Source organism: Colletotrichum phormii (genome assembly GCF_030913505.1).
Source record: "Colletotrichum phormii strain CBS 102054 chromosome Unknown BDP81scaffold_1, whole genome shotgun sequence".
In the NCBI taxonomy this organism is placed as follows: domain Eukaryota; kingdom Fungi; phylum Ascomycota; class Sordariomycetes; order Glomerellales; family Glomerellaceae; genus Colletotrichum; species Colletotrichum phormii.
This window is the reverse complement of record NW_026851443.1, coordinates 2,519,389-2,541,296: the sequence shown is the minus strand read 5'-3', so window position 1 is coordinate 2,541,296 and position 21,908 is coordinate 2,519,389. Positions and strand designations below refer to the sequence as shown.

The 21,908-nt window shown below is 52.3% G+C and overlaps 7 protein-coding genes and 1 non-coding gene across 8 annotated transcripts; 4 read left to right on the top strand and 4 right to left on the bottom strand.

Annotated features, from left to right (window-relative positions):
• Nucleotides 1-275: 275 nt before the first annotated feature.
• On the bottom strand, nucleotides 276-2,462 carry BDP81DRAFT_307266 (fungal-specific transcription factor domain-containing protein; the record flags this gene model as incomplete). The annotated part of the gene is made up of 6 exons (XM_060583349.1): nucleotides 276-489; nucleotides 525-919; nucleotides 982-1,509; nucleotides 1,557-2,146; nucleotides 2,222-2,268; nucleotides 2,341-2,462. Coding segments are annotated over 6 exons (1,896 nt in total), but the record flags the coding sequence as incomplete, so codon positions are not given.
• Nucleotides 2,463-2,679: 217 nt separating this feature from the next.
• On the top strand, nucleotides 2,680-3,533 carry BDP81DRAFT_306873 (uncharacterized protein; the record flags this gene model as incomplete). Its single annotated transcript, XM_060583314.1, has 2 exons — nucleotides 2,680-2,943; nucleotides 2,973-3,533. Coding segments are annotated over 2 exons (825 nt in total), but the record flags the coding sequence as incomplete, so codon positions are not given.
• Nucleotides 3,534-3,913: 380 nt separating this feature from the next.
• BDP81DRAFT_456686 (uncharacterized protein) lies at nucleotides 3,914-5,146 on the top strand (the record flags this gene model as incomplete). The annotated part of the gene is made up of 4 exons (XM_060593204.1): nucleotides 3,914-4,399; nucleotides 4,439-4,477; nucleotides 4,609-5,048; nucleotides 5,083-5,146. The coding sequence occupies 4 exons, from the start codon at nucleotides 3,914-3,916 to the stop codon at nucleotides 5,144-5,146; spliced, it is 1,029 nt and encodes a 342-aa protein (XP_060451923.1).
• Nucleotides 5,147-6,270: 1,124 nt separating this feature from the next.
• Nucleotides 6,271-6,351, bottom strand: BDP81DRAFT_t5. The gene has a single exon. It is a non-coding gene; the product is annotated as a tRNA-Gly (tRNA).
• Nucleotides 6,352-6,869: 518 nt separating this feature from the next.
• Nucleotides 6,870-7,508, bottom strand: BDP81DRAFT_307478 (ubiquitin-conjugating enzyme E2 35; the record flags this gene model as incomplete). The annotated part of the gene is made up of 4 exons (XM_060583368.1): nucleotides 6,870-7,048; nucleotides 7,115-7,246; nucleotides 7,307-7,395; nucleotides 7,456-7,508. The coding sequence occupies 4 exons, from the start codon at nucleotides 7,506-7,508 to the stop codon at nucleotides 6,870-6,872; spliced, it is 453 nt and encodes a 150-aa protein (XP_060451922.1).
• An 801-nt stretch (nucleotides 7,509-8,309) lies between these two features.
• On the top strand, nucleotides 8,310-11,750 carry BDP81DRAFT_288271 (WD domain-containing protein; the record flags this gene model as incomplete). Its single annotated transcript, XM_060583047.1, has 2 exons — nucleotides 8,310-8,467; nucleotides 8,528-11,750. Coding segments are annotated over 2 exons (3,381 nt in total), but the record flags the coding sequence as incomplete, so codon positions are not given.
• A 5,810-nt stretch (nucleotides 11,751-17,560) lies between these two features.
• BDP81DRAFT_401854 (uncharacterized protein) lies at nucleotides 17,561-19,556 on the top strand. The gene is made up of 2 exons (XM_060588823.1): nucleotides 17,561-18,125; nucleotides 18,517-19,556. Exons 1-2 carry the CDS (start codon nucleotides 17,826-17,828, stop codon nucleotides 19,432-19,434), a joined length of 1,218 nt encoding a protein of 405 aa, XP_060451920.1. The 5' UTR covers nucleotides 17,561-17,825; the 3' UTR covers nucleotides 19,435-19,556.
• Nucleotides 19,557-20,463: 907 nt separating this feature from the next.
• Nucleotides 20,464-21,701, bottom strand: BDP81DRAFT_11647 (uncharacterized protein). Its single transcript, XM_060581547.1, has 2 exons — nucleotides 20,819-21,701; nucleotides 20,464-20,760 (listed from the first exon to the last, which is right to left on the bottom strand). The coding sequence occupies exons 1-2, from the start codon at nucleotides 21,492-21,494 to the stop codon at nucleotides 20,621-20,623; spliced, it is 816 nt and encodes a 271-aa protein (XP_060451919.1). The 5' UTR covers nucleotides 21,495-21,701; the 3' UTR covers nucleotides 20,464-20,620.
• Nucleotides 21,702-21,908: the final 207 nt, after the last annotated feature.

Genomic DNA, 21,908 nt, shown 5'->3' with positions numbered 1-21,908 from the left:
GGCCTGCGAAAAGTAGCCGACATTAACTTTGCGCCCGAAGTTGTACGGCATGAAGAACATGAGGAAATGATCGTCCAGGCAGAACTTGACAGTCAATGCAGAAAGAATGAACATGGAAAGAATGGGAAATGAGACTGACTCACATTACTATCTTCTACCGGCGGTGCTGTGAGGAAAGCTTGGTCCACGGGGGTCGGGCGGAACGCTTTTCGTCGAATACGACGTGTCTCGGCGGAGAGCTTAGTGGCCTGATCTTCGTTACGATTCCTGATATCTCATCTATCTACATGCATGTCTGGCCAGTAAATCCCTTGCGAGTGCTCCCCTCGAACAGCACCCTCAAAGAAGTGAAGATCTAACACTGGTTGGGACAACAGCTCTTGCAACGACGGCTCTGGCAAAGGCACACCTGCTGCTGGCACTGCCCCATCTGGTAAGTTTGGATCAATTTCCTGAGCGAGAACATCGTCGCAAGGCCCCCTAATCCATCTGACTGGGATGGGGTATTGTTTTCGAGGTGCGACAATATCGTCGACTCCATCACTTCAACATGGCGACTATATTCCTGGGCCACCATGTTCCCAGCCATCTTTAGTTGGTCAAGCAGACGAGATGCCTCCTCGTAAGAATCCCGATCATGTCGACTGCCTACTCCGTCCAAGAGACTCGAAATGGCGAGGATCGTTAATGAAGAAAAGAGGTGTTGCGTGAAGAAGCAATCAAAAGTCACAAAGGTCCCATCGATCCACGCTCGTGTGAGCAGTCTTGTAGACTGATGAGCGCACCGTATGCATGCCTGTGAAAGTGCTGTCGCATCGGGAGGGATCCTGAATGATGCTGGAGATGGGCCGGAACGTGAGCTTGCGACCTGAATTCGCAAGGCGTGTAGTAAAAGTGGTCGAGTAGCCAAAATCACACACTAGTGAGGATCAGCGTTAAGCATGTGCAATAGAGGATACTCGATAGATCAAGGTGACTAACCTGGTAGAAACGCAGATGGAGAGAGACAACTTTGTGATCATGTGGCTCGTTCAAAGATTTGTCTCCTATCTGTAACGAACGAGGTAAGGTTTCGAACCAGCACTGGAGATCTTTGAGACAGCCTTGTACGCGGCTCGAAAGGTTCGCGCATGTGCCTTCAGCTTGGGTTCGGACGCTGTAGACAGATCGGATTATGGAAGTTAATAGACCAGCTAGTTTGATATTAGCAACATGGTAATCGGAGTCACCATAGCTATCGGTCGAACTCGAAGTAGATGGCTCGCAAGGAAGGTCAACGCCAATGTCATCATCTCGAATTGCCGGTGGGTGGTTGAGGTTCGCAGCACAGAGTCGGTCTATAATATATGCAGTCCAAAAGAGGCACTTCCGATGTTGGCGAATCATGGGGTCTGGTAATTGAGACTCCGGAATGTTAAGGTGCAGGCCGATGACAACTGCAACACGAACGGCAGTACCCGCGAAAACGTACGCACTATATCGTCGGTTCAGAGCCATAGAGTAGAAAGCCTGTCAGGATATTAGTCGTCGTTGGACATCATGCAGGAGAGGCTGACCAAGAGAAGGTAAAGCTCAACTGAGTCGACCTCGGGGCGCTCGTCAGGATATCCCAAAGCCTTAGATGCTTGAGCAAAGTATGCCATTCCAGGGAAACCGTGGACACCGGTGGAATTGGAGATGTAAAGCTCCCCGATCGCAAATAAGGCCCAAGTTCTACACCGAAGGGTTATGGCCTCCTGGTTCGCGTCATGGCTGTGCTGTTTCCAGCTTTCTGTAATTACGCGTGCTTCCATGACGTGATATGAGCGACCAATGTATATCATGGCGGCCTCGAGCAAGGATTTGGCGCGGGAAGGCCCAGGCCAAGGTGTGTTGACATCAGCCAACGACATCATGGACTCGTTGGATGCATAATCCAAGCGTAGGAGGTGGATAGGCTCGGGAGCTGACGGGTCCGTGATGACCTGGCGAAACCGAGTTGCGAAAGCGGCGTCGGCAGCCTCGCCGATGAGGACAGGGCTTCTGAAGACATTCAAACTGTCGAACCATTGATCAATACTGATTGCTGGAATTGGTTCGCTTTCCGCGGATTCTGCAGGTGGTTCTGGCTGAAGGTCTATGGGTGACTGAAGTGGGTGAGGGGCATCTTCGTCAGGAGTATCTGTATGGTGGGATTCATCGATATCCGTTGTGCGGTGTTCTGACTGCAGCTGAGGTGTACTCTGTCGCCTCAGTCTACCAATCTCCTGGAACAGTTCATCAAGTAAACTTGAATGTCGAACCATTAGCAACAGAGACACTGTCAAAAGAAGGGGTCTTGAAGAAGGAATGTCAGCTCACCTTTGCGGAACCTTTACAGTCCTATTCCTTTGCGGAAACGAGCACTCGTCCGCCTTGTCAGATTGCTGACAGTTTTGGCACTGACGGCCACCGCTACACTTCACCTTTCTTTCGTGACATCGGTGGTAACTATGGAAGTGGTGACCAGTCAGAGGTCTCTTCTACTGATAGTGGGTCGTTTGGTATCGCCCATGAGGGACTCACGCGGTATTCTTTCCAGCAAGCAGAACGCTGCGGAGACTCTGAGCAGCATTACCGGTAACGATCGATTTTGGCGTTCTCTGCATTTCGCCTGTTGATGCTGATGCTAATGCTGCTTGGTAGGATAGGGTAAAGAGGGTGGCTGCCGCCACCTTCGACCAGTTCAACATTCTGAAGGCCGAGCATCCTATTCTGGCTGACATTGCATCTTTCCAAAGCGCCCATATCAACCACCTCACACCTCGAACCTTGGACATTTCGGCTGTCCAGGCTGCTATGAGGGAGGCGGGCATGGCTGTCAAGGCACGCATCGAAGGGCCGCCCATCCGCCAGTGCCTCATTCTTCTGCGCCAGACTAGTTTTCTGGCTCTTGAAGAATACGTCCACTTCAGAACAGCGATAGTCTCGACCTGGACTTGGCTTCTACTGAGCCCGAACTGATCAAGGCCGGCCATAAGGCTCGGTTCGGGGAGGTTGAGGAGCGGGGTGCCGCGGTTACGGAACAAGGAAAGATACTTTACGAACGACTTCTGCAAGAGGCCATGGCACTGACGGCGAATGCTGAACCTGAGCAGGTTGATAGAATCGCAGAAGACGTCTTCAAGCAATATCCTGATACTTGGACTGAATTGAGGAGCAAGGGATTGATACATTGCGAATATTTCTGCATCGGTAAAGCACCCCCGGGTGAGGCTGGCCAGCAACTCGATGCACTCGCTCTTGAGCGTCTCATTGCACAGGGTGTTATAGAGGCACGTCCAATCACTTACGAAGATTTCCTCCCGTTTTCGGCAGCTGGAATTTTCCAGTCCAACCTACAGTCTCGAGACAAAGATGGACGGCCGCTACAGATGAAACATCCTGAACCGGACCTGCTCGGTTTCGTGGAAGCACTGGAAGAAGAGCCTGTAAATATTCAAAGCTGGTACTCTCTAATCCAGAAACGTAGCCTGAAGGCCGTGGCGGAGAATCTGGGGATGACCGCGGCGTGACCTTGTTGATAGCAACTGCGATGGTGCATTGCATACACGCAAGTGTATAATTCGAATATCATAGAATATCATCCACGGGCGATCGACTCCCACATTGATCTAATCACGGGACATTCGAAAGAATTCGAAAATAAGTAGAAAAACATGTGGCATCGTGTTAGTGCTTACACCAATGTGACATCACATGCAGAACCACTGCATGCCAACGCCGGCATGCAGGTCATGTGGCTGTGTCGCAATAAGATATCAGGCAGCCTGATCATGTCAACTCTTAATTGCTCAGTCCCTTACTCAAATTGAAGGAACTTTGCGCTTCTTCAAAGCAAATCAAACAGAGATCGATAAATCTTCATTGGCATCGTTATTATCGTCATCGGAGTATGAATACTTCGCTTCCAGATTACCAATACCAGGCCTTGTCGACATTCGACTCCGTACGCCTCCTCAGTATCTCGCGGGATGACAACCATCCACACGGACTATGGCTGTCGCTCAAGGAGGTCAACTTGGACGATGAACCGATCTTCGCGGCGTTGTCCTATACATGGCAACTGCCCAAGTATAGCAACTCCGAAGGTGCCGAAGAGCCAGGGCCAGGAAGGACGTTTGAGATCGTTTGCGATGGCAGACTGATGGAGATATCTGAGAATCTCTTTGACTTCCTCCGTACCATCCTCGATTTCCGGTGTTCATCGACGGAAAGAGGCTCCCCGACAAGTCGAAAGTGTCCGCCAAAGGTCAGGTCTGCCCTGGAATCGATGCCACTGTGGATAGATGCGTTCTGTATCGACCAGGCCAATACCGAGGAGAAGAAACACCAAGTCCTTCTCATGCACCGCATATATAGCTCGTCACAGAATGTGCTTGTATGGTTGGGAATATTGGAGCCTGACTCTGAGGTTTAGTGGATTCACGACAAGTTCATCCCCCGTTTGTCCAAGATGGTACGAGAAAGACCGGACTTTGCGAGGAATCATTTACACAAGGACCCTTACGGCAAGACCCTGAAGTTCTAGCAGAATTAGGATCCGAAAATTGCTCGCGATGGGCTGGAGCATGGCTACCGTTTGCAAAGTTCTTCAGGCAAAACCGATGGTTCGATCGTGGTTGGGTCGTCCAAGAAGTCGCCCTGGCCAACTCAGCTCAGATCTACGTTATGTGTGGGGGAAACGTCCTAAATTGGAAGCGCCTTGGAGCATTTGTTATGTTCCTGCACGAGATTCGATGGAATAGGACTCTTGAGTTGCAGCTTGAACTGTCTCTCGGATGGGTTCAACCAGCGTCAATGACCAACTCCCTAGACATGGCGCAAAGTTTGATCAGTAGGCATCTTGGCGTAGGGTCTGGCCTACACAAGATCAACAGAGTCCGCCCACTCTTGGCCGAACTCATACATAACACAGAGACAACAGGCTGGAACACGAGGTCGGAGTCCGCTTGGCTCGCATGCGCAAGGGTACTCATCACAGCCCTCCGCTCTTTTCAATTTGGAGACGACCGCGACCATATCCATGGGTGCTTGGGCATGCTCTCGCTGCTTCTTCCCAAGGGGTTTCCAAGCCCTATCATGCCCGACTACGACCGGAGCGTGGAAGACGTCTTTACCTCTGTAGCGGCGTGTTTTCTTCAGCGGCTTCCTTTGCTGTCAGAATTGAGACATGTTGGGAACGAAAACTTTCGCAGATACAATAGCTTGCCATCATGGGTTCCTGATTATTCGGTATCGATTGCATCAGCTCCCCGAAAGCAACCTGACATCTTAATTGGGACTGAGGAGACCTTCACCTCTCTAGAGCAGCGCGAACTAGCGATATGGCGCGGACAACCAACAAGACCGTCCATCGTTGGGAGCAAACTTATACTGCGTGGTGTATTTCTAGGCGAGATATCCGGCAGACCCTTCGGGTACCGTGTCCCAGGATCCAGTTACGAGATGGCCTTATCGATGGTTGACATCCTTCGAACCAGGCCAGTCGAGGCTTTGTATCATCCTCAGCTGAACCTCTGGAATAGATTAGCGGCAGCAGTGCTTAACGAATGTTTTGCTCTGTATCTATCTCATGTGAATTCTTCTACATCCTATAGATTATCTTTGAGCCGTCAAATGGTCGAATACTTGGCTTTGGGACGGAAGAACTTCGTAGAGACAAAACTCGAAGGGCCCAACAAGGAATCGGCAACTCTTGCCAAGATCCTGTCGTGGGTATCAGAGTTTACACTCTCCTTTACGGATGCACGTTACTGTCTGGATTTTGAAAGTTATCGTAGGCTTCATGTAGATCCAATGGTCTGGCTCGAATTTGATAACGGATGCTTCTATCACACTTCCGAAGAGGCATATGGCCTAGGGTCTCCCTTATCAGCAGAACATGATCAGATCTGGCTAGTCGAGGGTGCTTCAACGGCTTTTATTCTGCGGGAAGTGACCGTTGCCCTGAAGAATAACACAGAAAAGACCCAGCCTCGACAATTTCTTTACATTGGAGACACAGAGCTCTCCAGCTTTGACATTCATTCCACCGACTTAACGTCCGAATGGCAACGGCAACAATACGAGGAGATTAGCATTATATAGTAGCAAAAACTTCCATATATTTAATACTCCGTACACGCAGCGGATATAAGAACACAGCCGAGGAGTTCCATGCTTTCTGACACCATTCATCCTATGCTCTAGACCAAAAACACGATGTTTTCCACTTTTCTTAGTGGAAAGTAGGCTGAGGAACAAAAGAAATGCGTCGAGGGGGAATCGAACCCCCGGCTCCCCGACGCTGCTGGATGGCAACGGAGAATTTTACCACTAAACCATCGACGCTTCTTGAAATTTATGAGTTAGAAGTTGTACTTAAAGCGTTTCTCAGTTGATTCTTTTTGACAATCTGAAGGAGAGAAGTCCTTCGTCGCCCGATTTTGTCGACTTACGACTCAAAGGATATATACCGTCTTTATCAAGACTTCAAGCCGAACCCATGGGTTTTACCTAAGTCAGATCACGCACCAATCTCGCAGGTACATCATGTGATGAAAGAAATCCTTCTCATTGTTGAAAGTCGTAAAGGCATAATGCATGGGTCCTCCCGTGAAACCAGAAAAGCTGTCCGCAATGCCATATCTCAAGATTGCAACTCCAAGTCCTGAACGTCCAAATCAGCCCCCGTTCTACAAAGTCAAGACAGCAGGAGGGCTGTATCGTCTCTGAAGTATCCGCCTAAAACTCAGTCTAGGGAAAGTGTGTTTGCATTGGCTCCTGCCGTAGCTGTTCCTCCACGCGCCGTCGTCTGCCTTTTCCCCCAAAGCTCAGCACAGCCTCCCGGTTCTCCATTGTTTCCTCCTCTATTTGGGCACAGCGAATTTCGTGGTCCACTCTTTGGCCGTCGCGATGGCGGCCTGCTCGTCCTCCTTCCAGCTCTTCGCGACATCGGCGGCAAGGGGATCGTCGGGGTTCGGGGCGCCGAGGAGGGCCTGGATTGACAGAAGAATGGTGCGAATCTGGAGGGCAGGGGACCAGTTGTCTAAAAAGAGATTTCTTTGTCAGCCATTCTGCGCGAAAACACCATTGTTCATGTACAGCCACTCACTCTTCAGAACGTCGAGGCAGATGCGGCCCAGCTTGTCGACATTGGGGTGGAAGATCTTGGTAAGGAAGCGAATCTTGGGGGGTGTCATGGGGTAGTCGTCGGGAAGGAAGAGCTCGAGCTTGAAGACACCGCCTATAACACATATTAGTTCTTCTTCTTCCCAGTTCAATTTCCAGCGTATGTAGTACGCACCTTCATACGGAGATTGTGTAGGTCCGTGAATCTCGACATCGAAGTAGCGGAGGTTGTCCTCGTGAGGGACGGCACTGATTCCGGGTACCCTTGGAACCAGTCTTTGTTAGCAGAGCATCGAGATGTCGCTAGCTAGGCAGGAGACCTACGGCTCAGCCATGAGACGCTCCGTCTCCTTGATAATACGCTTAGGCAGAGCCATGCTGGGCGACAGAAGTTCCGGAGGTTGTTCGAGGGTGAAGGAGGGAAGAAATGTTGTCTGTGCTTCCTCTAGAAAGTGAGGTCCGAGGTCAAGAAGCTGATGGACCGATGGCGGGGTTAAGCGAGTGGTAAATCAGATGGAGCTTCCTGGATTTCGGCTCGCTAAGGAAGGAAGGAAGGTCGCAGACGAAATCGCGATCGGATGCTCGGGATATCGGTTTGTATCAGCGGTGACAAAGACGACGAGTACGCAGAACTGGTGGAGTGTTTCGAAAGGCAACCTTTGGGGATGGTGGGCATGTGCTTGGGAAAGCCTTGCTTGGGATTGCCCCGCGGGAGGGACCAGAAGCATGACACACTCCAAGCCTGGCTCGACGCTGTCCCGATAACAGCAAAAGGGTGGAGACTGGAGGTGGTATTGAAGGGCTATTATTGGCCCAAGGGTCCCGGCGGGGTGTAAGTATACGACTGCAGACTTCCTGCGTGATGATACATCATCGCGACTGTGGGTCCCTGGCTATCATCCCGTCCATCCAGAAGCGGCCGTCCAGGATGCTCAGCTGCGGATGCACCTGATCCCGTCGCGTGCATCGGGGCTCTGAGCATCACCTAAAGACATTCAATATCAAGTTGCGATACTGCATCCAATCGGGGCACCTTAACGTTCAAACATCAACTATCAGAACAGTCTAGACTGTGGAAAGACTCACCCACTGTCGCTTGCCATCGGATCATGGCAAAGACATAGCGCCTACAGATGCCCTCTTGAGGCATCTCTCTCACCTGAGCCAAAACCACCATCATGCCGCACTTCGACCAGCTTGATGCGCCGAAGAAGGGCAAGCCGATCAAATCAGCCTTTGATAGTGAGAGCTTCGATGCGGACGGCACGATTCACGTCGCCGGTCTGGTAGGATCGGCGACGATAGCCCCTTCTCAGAGGGATGTTGCTTTAGCATCGTGAGTGAACTTGTCGTAAAGCTTCTGAGCGACCGGTACCAATGCTGACACACCCATCAGACCCGAGGGCTTATCCATTATTGATTTGGACTCACCATACAATCCTCCCCGCCGACTCAGCAGTCATGGCTCCCCTTGGCTGGTCACCGATGTTCAATGGTCGCCCTTTGCAGTTCGTGACTACTGGGTTGTCTCCACTGCCAACCATCGCGCGCTTGTCTGGAACCTCAATTTGAGAGATGACTCGACATCGGGAGCTATTGAGCATTCACTGCAAGGCCACAGCAGAGCCATCACCGACATCAACTGGTCCGCCCACCACCCAGACCAGCTTGCTTCGTGTGCCGTCGATGGTTACGTGCACTGCTGGGATCTAAGGCGCCCGAGACAGCCTGTCCTTACTTTCTGCGATTGGTTTGCCGGCGCCACGCAAGTCAAGTACAACCGCCAGGACCCGCACATTCTAGCTTCATCTCACGACAGGTGGTTGCACATTTGGGACGAGCGACGACCAAGTGAGCCCCTGAAATCAATCGGCGCACACACCTCAAAGATCTACGGGATTGACTGGAACCGGACCACGTCTACCAAGATTGTCACTTGTTCTTTGGACAAGCACATCAAGTTTTGGGACTACGCCAGCGATCAAGATGTCCCGGATCGCGTTATACGTACCGAGTTCCCGGTGTGGCGCGCTCGTCATACCCCTTTTGGCCAGGGGCTCCTTGCGATGCCTCAGAACGAACCAGGCGATCTGTACCTGTACGACTGGCGAACACCTCCCAAGGACCCTGAGGAAGGGCCGACTGAGCCAGTAGCGGTATTTCCTGGTCACGGCAACCACAAGGCCAAGGAGTTCTTGTGGAGAAGTAGAGGAAGTATCACCGAAGATGCGCTAGATAACAGAGATTTCCAGCTGGTCTCCTGGGGAGAGGACAATGAACTGCGTCTGCAGCAAGTCGATCCGTCAATTCTCGAGTCAGTGGGCTATGTGAAAGGGATGGCAGCCAACAAAAATGTCGTCCTCACACGTAAAGGCGCTGCCTACAAAACTTTCCGAACGGTTGAGGACACGGTCAGCCGAGACAGGAGAAGTGCCACAATGAGCGATCCCCGCAACAGCGCGCAATACCGTCAGAGTGCTCTGACTATGGGCATGCGGTCTGGGCCGACAACCTACTCCAAACTTGGTGCGGCTTGGAAGGGCTCATCAATGAAAGCCAAAAGCACATCCAGAGAGATGGATCGTAGCCAGGCACATATTGGCTGGATGAAGGGAATCATGATGAACAAGAGAAAAACATCTACAGACAGCCCTAGAAGGGCAGATTCGAAAGACTCCAGCATGTTCAGCCCAGGTTACATGGACGATGATAAGTGGGGAGAGCCAGAGACCATCCAGGAGGAATTCCTCCGCATCAGCATGCAGCTTCCCAAGGTCAAGTGGGAGCACATCGACATGGACAACCTGACGCTCAATGCATCTCTCAACGGCCCTTGGGGCGCCAACGGCGATCCCATCTTCATCAAAGTCACGGTCGACATCCCCTCAAACTATCCCAAAGCCAAAGCACCAAGATTTTACATTGAGAAGACCGGCTTCATGTCGGACAAGACGCATAAAAAGGTCGAGCGCGAAATCCATGAGCTTTGCCAACAGTTCTTAGAGCGAAAGCAGAATTGCCTGGATGTTGCTTTCTCTTATCTGTTAGGCGAGATCGACCTTGCAGCGAGCACGAATTTCTTCAAAAATGTGAAGGATCTCGACGACCCTTTAGACGGACTTGGCTCCGAGAGCTCCAGCGAAGACGAGAACGATATTCCGGCCGGCGGCTCGGCGTCCATGTCCCAAGAATTGCCTCCAAACGCAGAGGCCATAAGCACATTGGCACCAAACAATAGACCTACGATCCCACCCTTACCACGGTTCTGCGGTGCCCGCTTCTCCAACGACGGCCGGTTGGTGTGCTTCTTCCCAACCAAGGAAGAAAAGGCAAGGGCATTGTTATTCACGCCGGCAGAACCTATGCGAGAAAGGTCAAAAGGGGAGCCTGTTTTTGCAGGCTTCGGTCGTCTTGCGCATGATTCTCCTCCGGGAAAGCGATACGGCAACGATGAAATGTCCGCCACAGACGAGCAGTCCGACTCTGACATCTCCACCGGTTCATCGTCTTCGAGTGACTCGGAGTCAACATCTATCAACAAGATGAGCCTATGGTATCAACCTCGACATCGTTTCAAGCGAACCTGGAGTGATAACCGCTCTGTTCGATCAAGCGGTGGGGGCACAGGGGTTGGAACCGGAACGGGTACAGGATCGCTTAGAAGGCGACCGGGCGCAAAATCAAGGAACGTCATCTCTCTTCACGACTTATCGGATATTCTCCCCGCGAAGAAGGAATTCGCCGAGGACTATGCTATATTTGGGGATGGTGCTGAGGTCTGCGAGCACAACGCTCAGGTCGCAGAGAAGCACGGCTGCCAAGATCTGGTGGATGTCTGGCGTTACCTCTCGCTGATCCTTCGCCGAGATATCCCACTGGAATTGTCAAACATGGACCGTCACCAGAACTCCATTCTGATCATTGCCAGAGACGCCCTTGCGCGATTCCGCCACGAGGGGTCGCCGGTTACCAAGACGATCAATGGCAAAGACACTGCTGACTTTAACGGGAGAGTGAAGTGGGGCAATCATCCGCTAGCAAGGGACTTCATCAGCGATCTCTTTGATTATTTTGAGAAAACTGCAGATATCCAGATGCTAGCTATGTTGTCCTGCATCTTTAGTGAAGCATTCACCGAAGACAGCGTTGCCTACGCCGAGTCGCACCTAACACAGCCAGATACACCGCTGCCCATGAAGACTCCAGCATTTTCACTCGATTACTTCCCCACGGATGCATCGCTTTGGACTTACAATGGAAGGAGTCAGACAAATTCAGCCATCACCACGCCTAGGACATTGCACACGCCAATCCGGTACTCTGGGTCACAAGGGTCCGCTGAGGAAATGCTTTGGACTGGCGACCCAGGCTCAAACTCTTACTCGTGCGGCGAGACACCACCACCAAGGGGCAAGGAGTATCTTGGGGAGGGTGATCAAACGCCAAGTCTTTCCACGTCGCCCAGTGGAAGGACGCTGTCAAGAGCCAATTCGGGCCTGACGTCGAGCTTCGCTATCAATTTCCCCCGACCGTTCAGTGGTGTTGCGACGGGGACAACGACTGCAGCATCGTCACCGCCTAATCACGGTCGTAAGAGACCGAGTCCAGCGGAGACAATACTGAGCACCCTCGCTCCCAGTGCACCCGGTGCTGTCACTTGGGGAGGTTCAACCATCATGGGCGACTCGGGCACGGCTCGCACCTCTCTCTCGGATGATGAGGTGTACCGCGATGACCTGTTCTCTTTTGTCTCCATCGGAGTGGCGGTCCATATGGAGGATCAGACCATCTTCGACGACGACGGATGGATGACGACGCCGCTTCTGGAGGCAAACCACGCTGACATGTACGCCACGTACCGCTATGTCTACGCCGAGATTCTGCAAATGTGGAACCAACCTCTGGCCCGCCTGGAGATTATGAAGTTCAACGTGCTTCAGCAGAGCCAAGGGGGTGGTTCGATTGACGAGTTCCACGACACCTACAGTATCGCTGATACTTCGACGACAATCCAACAGCATCATCACGACCAGCAGCATCACCAGCAGCAACCCCACAACACCTCCCCGATCCTCCTCGGAAAGAAGGAGCAGCTCCAAGCTCTCGTCGCCTCCGGCCGCGGTCTCGACGTCACCGGCGTATGCCGCGTCCACGAGACCCAGCTCGAGCCACTTAAATACACCTCTGCCTCCGCGACCCGCTCCGGGGGCGCCGTCGGTGCCTGTGATCGCTGCCGTCGCCCGCAGTACCAGCTTCTCTGCGTATACTGCCGCGAGCCCGTCGATGCACTGTACCCGCCGTGTCTAGGCTGCGGCTGTGCCTTCCACGAGGCGTGTCTTGCAGAATGGCATGCCGCAGGCGAGGTGATGTGCCCTGCCGGCGATGAGTGCAATTGTGTAGAAGAGGCTTCAAGTGGCCAGGTCGAGTCATGGGCTGCTATGATGGGCGCGCTGAGGAAGGGTCAACAGCCCGCCGCGGGTGTGTCTGCCGCTCCTGCGGGGGGCGTCATGGGTCGCGGCTTCGTGCTGCCGCCGCCTGCGATCGAGGAGCCTGATGATGAGGAAGTCGAGAGGGGCGACTGGGAGAGCGTGGCGAGTTCCGCGGGGATCCCTAGCCGGATGCAAGGGGGAGGGGCGGGCAGTGGTGCAGTGATGAGTGCCGCGCGGATCAGTCTGGGGAACAGGCTTAAGAAGTCTGCGGGCGATACCGCGGCTGCTTGGTCTCGCGCTTCGAGTTTGAGGAAAGGGAGGGGCGGTCATCCCGGAGCTGGGGTTGGGCCCGGGTCCGGGTTGGGCGATGGGAACGGGGCTGCTGGTGGGACTTGGAGGAGCGCGAAGTGATTTGGATGTATGATTCTAGCATATTTTGTATTATTGTTGTGAACGATGGGCTAGGTGTATGAATACCATGTTGATTTTGAGGAGAAAATCTGAACGCGTCGACTTATTCTTTTATACCGTGACCTCGAAACAGGCAAGCCATGGGATAACGCGCCGGTCACCTAGTCAAGATTCATCGCGAAGGGTATGGGAGTCGAACGGGGCAGATCAAAACACTACTGAAAGATTTCTGGTCTGTAACGATGGTTTCAAAGGGGGGCGTGGCATTGGCGGTTGATGGTGTGTATTCCTGAACGACGTCATTGCCTGGGTACCTCCGGTGTCCGCTGCATGGCCTCGGATGTGATGAATATAAGCTGGTTCACCTCGAAAATCTCTAAACAGCAGTAAAAGGGACTCTTGCCCAGAAGCTTAAGATGGTTATACCCCTAATCCTGAAGCGCAAATCTACCGAGCTGTAGTTTGTGGGTTCGAACCCTCAAGCGATCATAAGTTCTTTTTTCTCTTTTCGTCTTTTTTTGCAAGAACATCACGACGTCTTGCAGATTCCGCGTTGTGATGTTTTCAATAAATTGTGTAAATAAACGTCCATCCACGGTCAGATTGAGCAATCCCTTCGTCGTGAAGATTTGGGGTCCGCCATGACTAGCATCAGGCGACTTTCAGGGCCAATGACTTTGGTGCAATAGGGAGTCCATAGCAGTGATCGTCTTGAAAATAAAATTCCTTCTTTGGGACACTGAACTGGTGGCTCCAAAAGACGCCGAGATACCGTCAACATGTACCGCTATCAGGGCGTACCTTACTCGGTCATCCATATCTACAACCCTCACCTCTCATGGACGGCAGACCCGCAGACTCTATAGAGAAAAGACAAAGGACACATCGTATTGAAAAATACCTAGTTGTATTTTCCTTCCTCATTCGTGACTATCTTGTGACCTCGTGAGATACATGGTAAAGCCGCCGACCTATGACTCGAACAAATCCGGGGCTGAGACTACTCCCAAAGGTCGGAATCGCAGGCCGGAAGACACGCTGGACGTCGCCCTGTCGTTTTGCCGGAGAATCACATAGATGTACAGCGGCCAGCCCAGAGGATTACAGCCATATCTTCTCAAGTGCTTGTCAGATTGATTGGCGAGGTAGATATCTCTCTCGCCATGTCTGCATGACGCTCGGCTATGGTGACTTGATATTCTTCTTCTGATTAATTCTATCTACTTAACTCCTACCTCCTACCTCCTGCCTCCTGCTTCTTACCTTATACTCTGTACCTGACCGAATGCTTTCCCGGTGGGGGACGGTGGCCAGTTGAAGGAACATATAAACCCGTCTCCCCTCCCAGGACTCTTCTTCTATCTCTCTTCTTCTTCAACACCAGACCATCATGTCAAGCACAGTTAGACCCCTTATCCCTTCGTCGTTCACTTCCACCCCTCCCTTCCTACATCTCCTTTCCGTCCATGTTTGCTTGACTTTTGCATGAGACTCAGAATGTAGACCCGCAAGGATCAATGATCATCACTGTCCCTCTCAATGGCCCACGGTCTGTGAGCCACCTTTTCAATGGTGGAACTCACACCAAAGTTGGGCCAAGATCAATTTCATTTGCTCGCATTGCCGGGAACACTCACATCCCAACGGCGATGCAGTGTGGTGTCAGAGGGTCTAGTCACCCCAAGACGATCACCACTTGAGCAAGGCTTCGGCTTCGTGATACATTTTTTCCCATGCCATCGTCTGTAAGATATCCCAAGTTACATGAAGCCCTGTAGGATTTGATTTGCCCCCGTGCAAAGTTGTAGGCTCAGCATTCTTCTACAAGTCATGCCAGTAACGTCAGACAGAGTGGCCGACTGTCCCTTGTGTGTATGTGAAGATTCCATCATTGCCCGAGTGATTGTGTAGGGTTACCCCAGGTGCGTGGAAGCAGGCAGACACAGGTCCAGACACTGCCTCCCAGGATTCTGAACCGTACCTATTAGAGGAAGGGAGAGAGGAGGGGAGAGGGTGCCATGACCTTTTGCGGAGAAGGCAGAAAGAGTGATCGTAGTGACAGAAGCAAAGAAGAAGAAAAGAAAATGATGGGACGGAAGGAAAGAGCGCATCAACATACCTATCTTGTCATGGCGATGGCGTCATGTCCAGAGAAAAGGAGTCGATGACAAGCAATAGTAGAGGCCGCACTTTCGACCGTAAGGCAAGGCCTAAGAAAGAGTTTGCCCACAGGTCCCATTCCTAGGTTCGGTGACAACACAGGGCAGTGGTGGGGGAGAGAAAAGCCTGTGCACAGACCCTGCGGTCGTCAAGGGATAAAGAGCCGGTGCCCTGCTCCTTCCCCAGATGAATCTTCTGACTCCCAAAGGACAAGTGCCCAAGGTACTTTAGCATGGGAAGGGACGATTGCGTCACCTCGTCGATGGCGATGATCTGGGAGAATACTCTCCATGTCGTAGGTTGCCCAAAGCATTGCGAGAAGAAGGAGGGGGTGTTGAGGAACAGGGAAAAAAGAAAGTGAAGGAAAAAAGATTTGATGGGCAGGTATGTAAGTTGAAAGAAGAAAACTTCCCGTCCGAGATTTGGCAAAGTCGGGTTGGCTGGCTGCCTACCTATCGAGGTGTCCGACCTCCAGGGGTGCGAGGACGGTGGGGCCAGCGCAGTCCCACAACGATTTACCCTTGTCAGGTGCCTGCGGGCCAATGAGAGGACCGGTCGTCGACGACGACGAAGACGACGGGAGAGTGCAAATTGAGATGGACATGGTTGAGGGCAGCGACTGTGTCCTTTTTCCACCCATACTACCATCAGTAGGTCATTTTTTTTGCCATGGTTTTCTCAATGATACTTCCACTGCTAATACCATGCTCCTATGGCTCCTCCGTTTGCGCTTATGATGGAGATATCTGTCCGCAGAATGATCGCGCCCCCAAAACTTTCGCTCTGGTGCTGTTCAACTCACAGGCCGGTAAATAAGCCATCTTTCTGAACAATTTTCCGAGGTTTTCATGAGCTGTTGGGCTCATTGGACAGTGAGGCTTCTCTCATCAAGATAGATACGTGTACTGTTGGCTGTCCATGTGATCTAGTCTACCGATTGCTCCTCGATGTCTTACATGTTTTAAATGCGGACAATCAGGTCAAGCAAGCACCCTGACAGCTGTACATTTCGACACCATTGCACTGAGAGGTTGGCACACAGGCATCTTACCATGACAACCTCACCACTATCTGTTGTGTGTATGTGAATATCTCCATCATGGCCTCAAGTGATTGTGTCGGGCCATACCCTTAGGCGAATGCAGATGTATGGATAGTCAGAAATACATTCAAATAACTGCCTTTCTGGGTACTGATCTAACTGGAGGAAGAGGGGATAAGACGCTCAAAGGTAAACAGGGTAGTCACGGCGACAGAAACAAAAGGAGTCAAAAACAAAGTGACCATGGAGTATACCTTGAGGGAAAGAAGGGCATCAACGCACCATATCACGGTGACGGCGGATATTTCCAGCTGAAAAAAGAACAAAGAAAAAGGGAGCCGACGGGTAAGACGACTGAGGCCGCACTTGGTTCCTCAGTCACTCACCCACCCAAACGGGCCAAACCACTCACACACCGCCCACTGCCCACCCTCAAGCCCTTTATCTACAACTTCTACTCTCTTCTTGTCACCAGCCCCGGGGGACGCCCCGGGAACGCATTAGCCGAGCGTTTAAACACAGAGCAGAAAATTCCCCTAGGGGGGTGGGGTTTTCATAGGCGAGGGTTCAACACCCGGGCCGAACTTTTAGGACAAATTTTCTGGAGAACTTTTTTTTTCTTTTTTTCGTTGCCTTTATTTTTTAGTATATACTGTCAAGTCATATAGTCATTCGGCGTCCATGTGGTTCCTTTTTGTGTTTTGATGAAGATTAGGTGGTGAAGACGGGTGTTGTTCCCGATAGTTTGGTGGGCAAGTTCAGTTCGGTTTAGGTGCCAGTATAGACAGGAGGGCGGGAAGGAATAAGCGTGAAGAGAGGAAAGAGCTACAGACTCCGCGGTCGTTCGCGGTCGTTCCAAAAATAAACAAACAAAAACAAAACAAAATGGGTTCGAAGTCCCGAGAACACTGCCTTTCATTTGCAAAGCAAGGCACCCAAAACAACATGGGGAATTGCGCTCATCTCGTCGATGGCGATGATCTGTAGGAAAAGTCACCTTGTCTCTCCAGGTCCAAGGTCGTACAGGGGATTGCAAGAAATAAGGACGCATTGGAGAAAAACAGGAAATCCATTCGTTTGAAGTGAGAGCAGAACGTTGGATGAGCTAGGGTTGTAAGTTGCTTTCAAGTTCGCTGACTGCCCGTTGAGGTGTCCGACCTACCGACCTCCAGGGTGCGAGGACGGACAAGGTGGGGCCAGCCCGGCCCCATAACGATGCACCCTTGTCAGTTGCAGTCACCGACTGCGGGAGACACCGAGGAAAAGCGGGTACCTTTAACTCACCGAAAGAAACCAATGACGACATGCCGTCCGCTCCGAGACCACGGCCCCGAAAACTCGGCACCAGTGCTGACGACAAGGGTGTTCGAATCTCGAATCCTTCCGGCCTTCATTCAACGTCCCCCCACTTCTACAATCACAACAGGGAGGGGTTTATTCTTCAACACCCACGGAGAATGACAGGGTAGCCGGACCTGAGACTGCCCACGAACCTCGATTGCACATCTCAAAGCCCGAGTCTCAAAAAAAAAATAAAAAAATCTCTCATTCCTCACCTTTGAACCCATCACTCACAATCATCACAGACGAAAAGCTTCGCAATCTCATCTCCCTCGTTACATCGAGAAAATTTCCCCCAAAGACCGGAAAAGATGCCTCCAAAAACCACCCCCAAGCCCGGCGGCGGCACCTTCACCTACTGCGTCGGCAGCAACCCGCCCTTCACCCCGGAAGAGTACAACAAGGACCCGGCCCGCCGCCAACGCGCCCTCGACCTCCTGGCCAAAAACGACCTCTACTCGGCCACCGTCGTCACCTTCAACCTCCCCGAGCGCGACACCTACGTCTACCACGCCATGACGGCCGTCCGCCTCGCCGAGGTCCAGCGTGTAGTGAGCATGGGCGGCGTCAACGGGTTGCACGCGTGGTATCGTGACGAGGAGGGCAAGCCGGTATGTGTGGTGGTCTCTGTTGTTTGTTTGACATGTGGTTCAGCCGTTTCTTTGAGTATCACTATACGTGCATCAGTCCGTACATCAGTCTGGGTGGATCATCTCTTGTAGAAGCTCAGTCTTCTCACACGCTCCCATTCTTCCCCTCCCCTTCTAGAAACCATCACAGTCCCTCACCCTAAAGCCCCCTTTTCACGTTGTAACTGAATCTTCTTTAAGTCGATCTGTTACCTCTCATGTAACTCGTAATCGAATGCTTTGTATCACTTCTTGCGTCTCTCTCTCACCACCAGCCTCTCAACCCCCACTCCCTCATCGTCTCTCATCATCCTCCCCTCAACCCCCCCTCAGCCTCTTCTCACCTCAATACAAAAAACTAACAACCCACCAGCTCGACCCCCCGCCCCAACCCGACATCCAATCCTACATCCAAATCTTCTCCCCCAAAACTTCCACCCCGCAAGCCCTCAAATCCCACCTCGCAAACGCCAAAAAGTCCTCCATCCGCCACCTCTCCGCCACCCACCTCCTCGCAAACCGCTACATCCACCCATCCTACTCCTCCCCAACCTCAAACCCCAACCTAAACGCCATCCCCAAATCCAAAACCCCCCAAACCTCCCTGCCCCCAAACCCCTCCCTAGACTTCTGGTCCTGGTCCGCCCTCTCCCTCCAATACGCCGGCCCAACCCCCTCCCAACCCCTACAATCCCACCACGTCCTCCCCATCCTAATGCACCACTTCGGCTGCGCAACACCCACCCACGAAGCCCTCTCCATCCTCCGCCTCCTGTCCGCAGGCCGACCCATCGCAGACATTGGCTCCGGAAACGGGTACTGGACGCACATGCTCCGCCTATACAACCTCACCGTCCACGCAGTCGATAACCTCCAATCCGAATGGCGCACAAACTGGATCGCAGACACAATCCCCTCCGACGGGGTAACCTACCTCACCCAAAACTCTGGTGGAAAGGACATGGTTGTGTTGTTAGTCTACCCCGTCGTAGGCGGCTCCGTCACCGGCGGGACGGAAGGGAGCTTTACGCGCGGGTTGGTGGAGGCGTATCAGGGCGATACGATTGCTGTTGTCGGCACGCAGAATGGGAATGGGTATACGGGCTTCCGGGGGATGACGATGGCGGAGTATATGGCGAGGGAGCAGCCTGAGTGGGTTAAGGTTGTGCAGATTCCGCTGCCGAGTTTCGCGGGCAAGGATGAGGCGTTGTTTGTTTTTCAGAGGGGGGAGAGGGCGCCGCCTAGGGATGAGGGTTTGGGAAGGGTGGAGGATGGGATAAAGGATGCCTAGGGACGTGGATGGGAATACCGAGTGTTGGAAACGTACCCAAGGATCAGCTCGACAAAACTCATATAGCTCACAGTAGACACAATGTTAAACCGAAAGAAGTGATTCTTAACTACCCAAAAAAATTCTATGATTTCCTTCATTTCCCATTTACCCTCCAAGAAAAAAAACAGACCAAAAAAAGCACATCGTCCACGAAAAGAGTCCTCATCATCCGACTGTGCCATCCGCACTTTCCCAAATGCCCGCCGGGAAACAAGCATATCCTTACCAGCAAGTACGCTCTCCGACGCCTCTCAGAATCGGAAAAAACAAGACGAGAAAAAAGTCGAACCGTGAAAGATGAGGAGTGGATGAGGAAGAACCGAACGAAACCGAAAGTTGGAAAGCCCCCCCCCTTAATTCACCCAATAGCATGGGAGAAAACATGAGAGGGAAGAGAAGAAAAAAATGTACCGAGAAGTAGGAAGCAGAGAGAGGCCAGTCGAAAACGCGTCGCAGACTCCATTCCACTCCATCCACGGAAACGAAACCACTCAAGAATGATCACCAAAACAGACTGATGTCGCGAGAAAAAGAGTAGAAAGCCGCCTCATGTCTTGTCGTAGGGGGGGGGGGGGGGGGGGGGGGGTCCAAGGCGTCGTAGCAAAGCCCGTATACTCTTTGCTTTGTCAAGGAACGGAAATTTTTTCGAGTGTCAAAATGCTTCTTTTTCTTGAACCAAACAGCATCCCCAAGATAGAAAAAAAGAAAACCGGTCCATCCATCGTAGAGAAGAAGAAAAGTTGTTTTTTTCATCGTCAAGTCGTCAACCTAGGAAAATGTCCCCCCTCTTGCGTAGAGCAGAGTGGACGTTGTTTTTGCTTCCTGTCCTGATCCTAGCCTCTCTTTTTTATAAACTTGTCGTAGTGTCGGGCACGTTATGATACAAAATGGGCACCCTTTTTTGTTGCGTGTAGCTGTGTGCGTAGTGTGTGTGGCCGTGAGACGTCGGTAGTAACGATGCGCGGAAACGAGACTGAAAAAGCACCGAAAACGTTTTGACTGATCATGGTGACTTTCGCTTTGATGATGCTGAATGTTGAGGTCCATGGCAAAAAAGGAATGCGGTTATGTGCGTAGTGAGAAACCCACACTAGTAAACGTATAGTCGCGAGGTTGAGCTGATGAGTTCAACGTCAAAAGGCATTTACTCATCAGCCTCTCCCTTTCTCATTCTCTCGTTCCACTTCCTCTTGCCGACACGCGTCTCAAAGTGCGGCACGAGCGTCTTGACATCCTGCATGATGGACTCAATGGCAGAACGGGTCTTGTTGCGGTAGCAGTCCACTAAACTCAAGTCAGTTCACTCACTCCCATCTCACACTCAACAGTTGACAAAACTTACGAGCTCTCTGGAGGAAGACTGTCCGTCCCGCAAAAACTCTGCTCTGCAGCCACGCCATGCGGTATCCGAGGTCGTTGAGTCGGACCTCCTTGCCTCGGACACTCTTCCTCATGCGGGGAATGGCGACCTCGCCCTCGGTGTTCTCGCCAATGGGAACCTTGACCATGGACTTGTTGTTTCCACGGGCTCTGCGAGAGCCACGGCCCTCGGTGTCTTCGACACCATCGTCCTCCTCATCGGCATCCTCCTGGAAGAACTTGGTACCGGTGGCAGACGGCGGCGGGCTCTGCATCTCGCGCGGGAAGTACGACCGAGGGAAGACGGAAGCGCCCTTGCGGAAGGAGTCGGGAATCTCCTTGGTATCGACACCGTCGAGCGTGACTCTAACACGCAGACGCGAACCGCGGACGTTGTCCTCGACGAGGATGAACTTGCGCTTCTTGGCCTCGGGGATGTTAGGGAACAGATCCTCGGGCTCGCCGTTGTCGCTGCGACTGTGGCGCCGGGCAGAGATGGCGCCGGCGTGGGAGCTGCTACCCATGTGCGGCATCGAGCCGGAGCTGGGTGCCGGGTAGCCTCCATGACCGCCGTAGCTTCCGGAAAAGACCTGTGACTGTCTGACGTCGCCACCCTCCTGGCCGGCGGGGGCCTGGTGGTGGTGATGGTGTTCGTCCATGTATTCGCCATCGCCTATTTCAAGACAGTAAATGTCAGCCAACGTTACAATGAAGGAAGATTGGAAACTGGTTTCGGGAGGACGGATGCAGACGAGCGGAGTGTGGGAGGGGTAAATATGTTTGATCGGCAACCCTGACAACACGAACCAACGGCAACGCGAAACGCTCAAGACGACAAAGGGAGGATCGGGACGGGTGTTTGTTGCTTTTTTCCTGGAGGTACAAGAGTGGCATAAGAGTAGGTCTAGGGACGGGACGATTTCCCTTTTACGAGAAAAAGCCCCCCCATCCAAAGCCAGGCTAATAGTGGGACGCAGAAGGATTGGGGATGAATGCCAAAAACGCTAAGCAATGCGGCTTTTTGCCGATGTCTCTTCTAAGAGGCATCGCATCTTGTTGCCCGACAAACTCGG

Excerpts from the sequence above, each read along its gene's own strand:
- BDP81DRAFT_401854 (XM_060588823.1), top strand. The coding sequence starts at position 17,826 with ATGCCTCCAAAAACCACCCCCAAGCCCGGCGGCGGCACCTTCACCTAC. Across the intron at positions 18,126-18,516 it reads GTGACGAGGAGGGCAAGCCG|CTCGACCCCCCGCCCCAACC; the intron begins GTATGTGTGGTG and ends ACAACCCACCAG.
- BDP81DRAFT_11647 (XM_060581547.1), bottom strand. The coding sequence starts at position 21,494 with ATGGACGAACACCATCACCACCACCAGGCCCCCGCCGGCCAGGAGGGT. Across the intron at positions 20,761-20,818 it reads AGTCTTCCTCCAGAGAGCTC|TGGACTGCTACCGCAACAAG; the intron begins GTAAGTTTTGTC and ends ACTTGAGTTTAG.